The sequence below is a fragment of the Anopheles cruzii genome, chromosome 2 (genome assembly GCF_943734635.1).
Source record: "Anopheles cruzii chromosome 2, idAnoCruzAS_RS32_06, whole genome shotgun sequence".
Lineage (NCBI taxonomy): Eukaryota > Metazoa > Arthropoda > Insecta > Diptera > Culicidae > Anopheles > Anopheles cruzii.
The window spans coordinates 12,030,245-12,039,416 of record NC_069144.1 but is presented as its reverse complement, the minus strand read 5'-3'; the positions used below and the strand labels follow the sequence as shown (position 1 = coordinate 12,039,416).

The 9,172-nt window shown below is 52.2% G+C and overlaps 1 protein-coding gene across 1 annotated transcript; it reads left to right on the top strand.

The window, feature by feature from the left end:
* Positions 1-503: 503 nt before the first annotated feature.
* Positions 504-9,160, top strand: LOC128267234 (dehydrogenase/reductase SDR family member on chromosome X). Its single transcript, XM_053004035.1, has 6 exons — positions 504-585; positions 2,280-2,807; positions 7,927-8,034; positions 8,109-8,291; positions 8,369-8,576; positions 8,671-9,160. The coding sequence occupies exons 2-6, from the start codon at positions 2,627-2,629 to the stop codon at positions 9,065-9,067; spliced, it is 1,077 nt and encodes a 358-aa protein (XP_052859995.1). The 5' UTR covers positions 504-585; positions 2,280-2,626; the 3' UTR covers positions 9,068-9,160.
* The last annotated feature ends 12 nt before the right edge of the window (positions 9,161-9,172 follow it).

Genomic DNA, 9,172 nt, shown 5'->3' with positions numbered 1-9,172 from the left:
ATTCGGATGCAACGATTTTCCTTACCAACGGCTTCAATTTTCAAATTATTTGAATTCATACTTTCCAGCGGAGTCTCAAACCAGCGATAAAAGAAAAGAACCAGCGCCATCTATACGTCAGTCGAATGAGCTTGCCAAGATTTTTGACCGAGCTTGGCTAAACTTTCGATTTGCAATAAAACTTTACGTTGTACGTCAAATCTGTGAAATTAAAAAGTCCCGTGCAAAAACAACGTTGTTTAGAATAATTTCAGATGTTTTAATAATAATTTAAACAAACAAAAGGTAAGCTTTGCGTCAACCAGGGCAAATGAGTCTACAATAGAGCACGGGTTTCACTAAATAAGCGATACGCATGCTATAAAATATTCCTGATCGGGCACGTCATCGAGTTTGACGTTTGACAACAAAACAAAACAAACGCGACTTTCGCGCGGCATGTAATTATTTTCTTCGCGCATTTGTGTTATCAGTATTATCAGCTCACACATTTTCAGAGTCAAGTGAACAGTGAAATTTCAAGCTCAAAGTCTCTATAATCATAAGAAAAAAAAATATGTTATCCGCGTAAACTCCCACAGGAAGGTGAGATGGTGAACAACTGGTAATTTAAACGAGGACAGAAAGTGTTCGGTTATCGATTGTTGTGCCAAGTGTCCGTGTCACGCGCTGATACCGACCCAGAATGCGCTACGGTGGGGAAAGTGGTATCAAACGGCCGACCGACCAGCGTGTCCCAGTTCACCTGTGGAGTGTTATTTGTAGGACCGCGAAGAAAGTACTTTCTTTGGGGAACGACTTAATAGGATTACGATGAGTCACTTGAGAGGCCAGCTGACGACCAAAGAGAATAAAATATTAACGTTTCATCTGCAAAACGGTGCACCTAATACGTCACGATTTGCACAGGTCATTCTCTACAAAAAGGCCCATCCCGTGATACGCAGCAATTACGCGGCAAACAAACGCGCGGCGCTGGAAATGATTAAATTTTCCCAGCATAATTGACGTCACAATGATCCGACTGTGATCTTAATGCCATTCACGGTGATACAGCACAAATGGGATAGTTGCTTCCTCCTTTTGTTCGAGTGTTTTGTACACTAGATTGTCGCAATGTTTATGCATCACCGTTCGACGATCACTTTTGGCGCAACCCGGCCTCGAAACAGTAATCAGTAATTCCAATCTGTAGCAAAGCTGATAAAGCTAATCCAAGACATTAGGACGACTTTCGGTGCAGCTTTGGCTACGCCGCGAACCGTCGCCGGGCTCTTATCGAACGCTTATCTGCTTCAAAAGCCACGCCACGATTGTGAGAGGCAATGAAAAACGAGACGCTGTCCATTCGATCGGTCCGTTACGTCAGCCCCTTTTGCTTTACATCTTTCCGAAACAGGTTTTGGTGGCCCCCCCAAAAAAAAACAACCGCCTAACAAGTCCCCACCGCACCCCGAGTTGCGGCTCCAAAAATGAAGAAAGCGTAAAATTTATTGTAAGAGAAGGTGCTCTGAGGGATGTAGTGCTGCATCGTTGAGCAAAATTTGAAGGTCCCTCAAAGAATTAATCACAATCTATTTCACGTGCGCCGTCGTGAAGATTTAACAATACATCTTGGCGCTCCGCACAAGCATCAGCATCATCATCATCATCAGCCCACTTTCAGCGGCGAGCATCTTGGGTTGGCTAATGACTTTAACCTTCACGCCCGTACTCGAAGCTTGTTCGACCGGCGGCCCATCTTCTGCGCATTTCATGCGGATCGTGGCGTACAAGAAGAAGTTCGCGTGGATGCTTTTTTTGTGGCACCTGGCGATCGTACTTTGGTCAACGCAATATTTCATTTACTTCTCGTTTCGAACAATCGATGAATAAAAACCGTTTGGCAAGATGCAAGATTTTGGCTTCTGTTTTCTCGTCATTAGAATGGCCCAATGGCTGTGCGGCAAATGCTCGGTCCAGAATCTCACCTTTCTCGTTCTTCTTCGTGATCGTAGCGAGGGTTCGTTGTGCGTACCTTCGCTTAAGTCACCAGCCACCGAAACACGTCGTTTCGGGGGCCACCGTCTCCAAAATCAAATTTCAACACACACAAACGCACTGGCAATAGTCAAAATTGCCTGCTAGTGTGTGTGTATGGGCGGAAGATCGCAAGGTGCACGACGCTGAACCAAGTCGCCCGCGGCCGTGTCGCGATCACAAGACGATCGATCTTCGACCGCATCGGACGCGCGCACTTCGTGGTGATTTTGGGTTGCCTCTACTGCTGCTGCCTCTAGTGTCGTCGGGTGGTGTCGTGCGTGACTTCCTTCCGTGCCGGTTTAGTGATTTGAGGTCTCCGAAGCGGCGGCGCGGCGTTTTCGAAAACCCAAAACGGGGTGCGAATCTCGGTCAACGGGCCCTAACGGGAGTACGTGGGCCGGGCGGCCGGCTTTCGAGGTGCCTCTTTAGGGTCGGAACATCAGGGTAGGAAGTGACCGCAATTCGGCGTGCCGCTCGCTCTCTCTCCCCAGTTTTGGTAGACGCAGTGAAACGGAGGGCGTGTAGCGGTCCCGGGCGAGTGAGCGAGAACGAAGTGAAGTGAAACTAAAAGTGCGTAGTTGGGACTACGAAAGCGGACTACAAAATGGGTCTACTGCTGGCGATCGGCATTCCGGTGGCCCTGCTGCTGGCCATCTTCTACTTCATGAAATCATCCAAGGAGATGCCCAAAAACTGGTCCCAAATGGTGTGCGAGATACGGATGCAAATCTGTGGCTTCCAGGCGCTGCTGGATGACTTCGTTATGCGGCCACGGAATAAAGTCGGTAAGTCGGCGGTTGAAACCCGCATACGCAATAGAACAATCCAATCCATCACCGCGTTTCACAACCGATCTTTCTCGATCTTTCCACGCAACGAGTTCCAACCTCGATCGGTACTCTGCCTTCGGTGGCGCAACATAACTTAGGCTGCTGGTTGGTAATGCCTGAAGATCGAAGAGATCGCGCGCGCGGCATCATTACAATGATCGCACGTCTTTGATCGGCAAGAAAGGCGGAAAGGTGGGCTCTCTTGAGAAGCCAGTTTTTTGTGTGGCCAATCATCGAGCAGCACGCCGCCGAATGGCCGTGGAGAGCGGGTTTCATTGCCAGCGTGGCGCACCTGACTTACCAATTACAAGGTTCCACGGTCAGGAGCGTGGCCTTTCATTACGTGGTGCATTGTTTTGCGATCTGGGGTTACGCTGTCTTCTTGGCGTGGTCCGTTTCGGATATTTCGGATAAATCCAAATAAGTTTTCCACCAGACATTATGTGCGTCGTGCAGGCCAACGGACCATAACTGAACGGCAATATCAATTAGAGACTTATTAGCACCGGGGCACCCCTATTGTAGTGCCATTCAGTTGACAGTTATTACCGCATATTAACCGGCTGTTGTTGAGGCGCTGTGCGTGCAATGCCAATAGTAATAAGTAATTACCGGTTTGCATCCGTTGTCATCGTACAGCGACCATTGACCGAGGGCAGGCCGAGTTGTTGGGCCGGTCGACCGAGACGATATGCTCGTTACACACGCCTCAGCCAGCTCGGCCATGCGATAGACGTGAAGAGTATCATTCCGCCAGCTGGCCACTTATCGCTACCGCGTGAGACTCTGCCCCCTGAGCACCCGAGGTGTTAATAGCTTTTTAATTAGAACCTTCCCACAGAACGATGATTTGCTTGTAACGCTCCAAGCGATGTTTGTAGAGCATCGCATATCCAAAGCTCGCTCGGTTCGGTAATGAATTTTTCAATCTGCTCAACGTAAGAATAGGTTCATAAATGCATAAAATGCGGCCAGATGCGGGTAGTTGCAGATTGGCCAGCCAGCCAGCCGGCGGCCACAACCAATCAATAGTTCGATTTGCATCTTCCCTGTGGAGGATGCTGCTGGTCAGCGCTCTCCGGTGGGATCCGGATCCCGCCTAATCTCTTGTGATGCAATCGCAGCGCATCGCATCCGCAATCAGCACAGCACATCAACCCTTCGGACCCTCCGGAGTGCCCCGACGGCACATTAGGCAGATTGTTCGACGGACACATATTGCACGCGTGTTTGCATTCGAGGCGTAATCAGCAAACACAGGCCCGCCGACCGACGCCGCCGTGTGAGAGATGACGTAAAAGATGGTCGGCGAACGGCAGAATGGCCGGCGCGCTGGTGAACGATGTTTGCCAAGGGTCGTGCGAAGGCTCGAGAGTAGACCCCCTGCTCTGCCCTACGTATTGTGACCCTTTGGAGCGCCACTAAACCGCTTTCCGTTTGCAGTGGGTCAATAAAATTGAGCGACCCACAGAGAGAGCGAGAGAGCGAGAGAGGTGCTAATGCATTTTGTGGTCTTCCGTGTTGATTGAATAATATTCTTGATTTCCGTACCTTATCTGTTGGCCCGTTGTTGGCCGTGCGTTCTTGGGAGATCACGAATGTAACGCCAAATCGCTACGAACTTACGAATGGGGGAATTATGCGCTCCGGTTACGGTACGGCTCGAGCGGATCTCTGATGCTCGCGCCCCCCCGCCCGGAGGGTCGATATCGATGATGTGGCAGATTTCAGTTTCAAGTGAATCCGTATCCGCAGGGCTCATTATTGGATGTCGGCCCGCGATAGCTGGCTGGCTGGCGATCAACGAAAATAATGCCCCATCCGGTAACGGGTTCTGGGACGGCGAAAGGACACGGGAGACGCGCTCACAACACCGGCATCAACACACAGCGGGACGCGCACCACATTCGGGAATGGGGAAATGCGCTCGGTTCGCGCTCGGCGGACAGACGGATGGACGTCGTTGAATTATGAGCATCAGCCAGCCGGTCAGCCAGCCAGGCCAGCCAGTGCCGGGCTGCTGGATGCGTGATTTATTATTTCTCCCCTTTGGTCCGGGGGCCGGTGAACGGTTGGCGCGGGCCGGACGCGGACGGACAGCTTTGCTAAATTGAGTTGGCAAATGAGGTTAAGTCCATCGGACGGGATGTGATTTCGTGAGTTCGGGGCGCGCCCGCGCGGATTCAGGCAACCAATTGGGTGGAAAAACGTCAGCACACATTCACGCTCGACTCACCTCAACACACACACGAACACACCGAAGCAGAACCCGGATTAGCGTGGAAGGATTCGTTTCGGATCCCGACCTTGCTGGGTTGGGATTCCCGAGGGAATAAAAATGATCGGAGGTTTGAATTTTCACTATTCCGTTGAGGAAGGATATGCTTTCGGGGTTCGCGAATTTTCATCGTCTAACACGGATGACCTGAAATAGTTTCGGGGGTTTTATTGATAAGGGAATTTATTACTCACCTTTAAGGTTCATTTCGAAGTTTGGCTCGGACTGACGAATTCGGACAAAGGCTACTAAGATCAGCTCGAACTCGGAAAGAGCCCTTCAAGGCTTGCTTTGCACACATCATGCAGCCGTCATTCGCTTACGTCATACACCCGAGTCCCGTACCGGGGCTCAAGAGCATTACAAATTCACCCGTTTGTGGCCCCCTCTGAGAGGGACGCGGGACTTCGCAAAACAAAACGGCCGATAATTGCTTTCATCAATGTTGCAAGTTCTCGAGACCCGGCACACCGCGGCCACCGAAATTGTATCTTTCCGTATAAAATATATGATTCCCGGGCGGAATTAAACACAAAGCGTACAGGCCCAATGTTGGGGCGACCGGCGGCCCACAAGCCCACAACAATCAATGATCGCTTTTCCTGGAAAAGATGAGCACCCCCGCAACCCCCGTTGAGCCGGGCCGAGATTGGCGGCTGCCGGCATCGCAGCAGCCGCCGGCGTCGTGTGAAACATGAATCCCGGTGATTAAACAATCATTTCGAACGCCGACGAATTTCCGACGCCGTGACATGACGGCGGTCGGCCGCTCTGGGCGGCCCGCTTAAACAATCACTGTTTTCGTACTTTGCCGTGCCGTGCCGTGGCGCGTGCTTGCGTGTGTGTGTGTTCGCTGCCGGTTAAATGCAGAATTAATTGCGCAATTTTCTCGGCGTGGTTCGTTATACTTTTATTATGCTCTTGATTCGTGGCCACTTTTTTCGGGTTCACTCGTGTGTCACTTCTTTCCGGGTCCACCGGAATTGATCTGCCTTTTTTTGGCTTTGGTCGGTCGGTTCTGGGTCGGCAAGGACCGACGCTTCATTAAGGGCACACCGGGGTACCGGGACACCGAGGCACACCGGGATGTGAATGAGCCAATTCCCTTCGTGACGCCGGCGTGCCGTGGCCGCAAATGAATGCAAACATTTTCCGGCATAAAACACGGAACGGGGAAAGAAGTGGGGCTCCGGGGACGCCCCCCCTCCCGGGCACCACAATCCGTGTTTGGCTTTCGGTTGTGGCAAACCTCGGTTTGGGATTGGAAATTATAACTCCGCTGCGCTGCGGGGCCAGAAAGCTAAGCGGTATGCACTTTAAAATCGGTTCGATCCCGTGGCCCGGCTGACTGGCCTTTTGCTGAGCTTTGCTCTTTGCTCCACGCAAACATCCTCTCCGGGGCCTGCGGCTTATCTTCATCCGGCCCAAATCCGGAAATTGCATTCCATGATGCACTTGGGGCTTGCTGCAATCTGCGGGACGCCCTGGTGTGGTCATTACTTTTCATTCTCTAGCCGGCCCGAGCCCGGTAGCAGCCCCCCCGGGTGGTTCCGAACCTATCGAACTCACGTAACAAGCTACATTATAAACAGTAATTAAGTAAAAAATAATCCCATTTCCACGACGCTCCCTTTCGATTCGATTGTTGTGCCCAACCAACAAACCTAGGCCTTTCGGTCGGTGGTAATCGTCGAGAGCTCGCCAGGGATTTGTGGTCACCTTTTTATAACCTGCGGCATAATAAACCGGCACGGTGCGTACAACCCGCCGACCCGGGAGGGTCATTCGCGGTGGCCAGCCGTGCGGTTCCATTAGACCACCGGCACGGCACCACCTTATTGATATGCAACGCTTAGTGGTGAAAAGTTTGCGAAAAATGCAATGCGAAAAAAATTGGCCTCGCCGGGCGCCGGGTGTTTCAATCGGAACTCATTTTCATCGACTCAGGGGCTCCGGGAAAGGCTCACGTGACGAAATTAACACTATCGGCGTCGGCTTTGAAGCACACACACACGCGGGCGCGCGCAGCACTCAGCGGCACAAAAACGGGCTGCGAAGGAATTAAGGATTTTTCGCCAATTTTCCATCCGTCTATGCGGTGGTCCGTTTTTTACAATCAAATCCCGTAATCTTTTTTCTCTCTCTCCGTCTCTCACGACGCCGCTCGGCTGGCTCGCGGCTACCGAAATTTATTTCCAATGCCATTATCAGTCCCTGGCGCTTTCCATCACTTCCGGAAGCATCACCGGGAAGCCGACGAAAAAACGGTGTACGAGACCCAGAAGTAAAGGGGACGAACGAATTTTAAATTTTAAAATATTGAGCTCTCGGCACCGCGGACGTTCGCCACGAACGGCACCGCGGTTCAATTATTTTGTTCAATTTCATGTTTTAAAAGACATGTGGTCCGGGTTTGCCCCACGTCCGTCGCGTCCGCCTGGCTGACGCTTATCAATTCCCGGTCGTCGTGTGACGGTAGAAAAGCCACGCAGCAAAATCCATTCAATTTTTCGAGAGCTACCGGTTATTTGGATTCAATTACCCGGCCAAGCCGAGGCACCGAGGACATAACGTGCCGGGCCGGAGCATCTGGCGGTACGGTTTGCGGTTATGTTATTAGCGACAGCGCTATTTTTAATCAGTAGCAACAGCTGATGAGTTTGATGTGCCCCGGCGAGAATGCGCTCCATATTGTGGCGGACGCTTCGGATTGCAATATTGGTTCCCGGCACCGTCGAAGTCGCAGCATTGTGAGAAAATTAATCTTCTTGGTCCGTGTCTCTCGGTCGATTGCAGAGCTCTACAAACAACCGGGCAAGATCGCCCTCATCACCGGCGGCAACCGTGGCATCGGGCTGCGCATCGTGAAGAAGCTGGTCGAGTGCGAAATCGAAGTCATACTCGGTACGTATACCCGGAACGCGGAACGATCACCCGGCATCACCCCGCTCACTCATTATCTCTCCCCGCTTTTGTAGGAGTCCGCAATCCGATCGATTCCCGGAAGGCGGTCGAAAAGTACCTGGAGCATGCCAAGATACCGCTGGCCGGCTGCAAGCTGCACTACGAGCAGCTGGACATTGGCAGCATGAAGTCGGTGCGCGAGTTTGCTGCCAAAATTTCGTCCAAGTTTAACAAAATCCACCTCCTCATCAACAATGGTAAGTGTTTCCGGGGTGGGCGGGGCGGACCGCGCTCCTGTGCTCCGAAGTAATCGATTCCGGATGCTGCATTCTAGCTGGCGTGATGAGTGTGCCGTTCAAGCTGACAAACGACGGGTTCGAGTCGCACATGGCCATCAACTACTACGGACACTTCCTGCTGACGCATCTGCTTCTGCCGCAGCTAAAGGCAGCCGGAATGGCCGGCAGCAAGGCGCGCGTCGTCAACGTTTCGTCCTGCGTGCACAAAATCGGCGAGATAGACTATCAGGACATCAACAAGGTGTAAGTTTGTCCCGGACCACAAACGGCGCCCCCCACACCACAAATATTTACCCTGTTCTCGTTGTTCCTTTTCACTGGCCCGTGGGCTCGGCAGCAAAAACTACTATCCGGCCGACGCGTACAACCAGAGCAAACTGGCGCAGGTCCTGTTCGCCAAGCACCTGAACCTGGTGTTCGAAGAGGAGGGCCTTCCGGTGCTTGCCAATTCGCTACACCCGGGCGTCGTTAACACGGATCTTTTCGAGCACTCAAGCACCAACTACATCCCGTGGATCCGCGCGCTGCTCTTCAAGAGCCCGGAGGAGGGCTCGCGCACCGTCATGTACGCGGCCATCGCGCCCGCTATGGAGGCCCGCGGTGGCGCCTACGTGAGCAACTGCCGCGAGGTGGGAAGCCACCGTCACTGGAAGAACTCGGTGCAGTGCGAAAAACTGTTCTCCGTCACCTGTGATAAGCTCGGCATTACCGATTTCTTCCACAAGTCGCCCTAACCGCGGTGGAGGTGGTGGAGTGACTCGGACGCTTCGCACGGGCTCGGTGGCAATGGTTTACCCCGTACACTTTTTGTTAATTTTCACGCGTTCGCAACCGTTTTG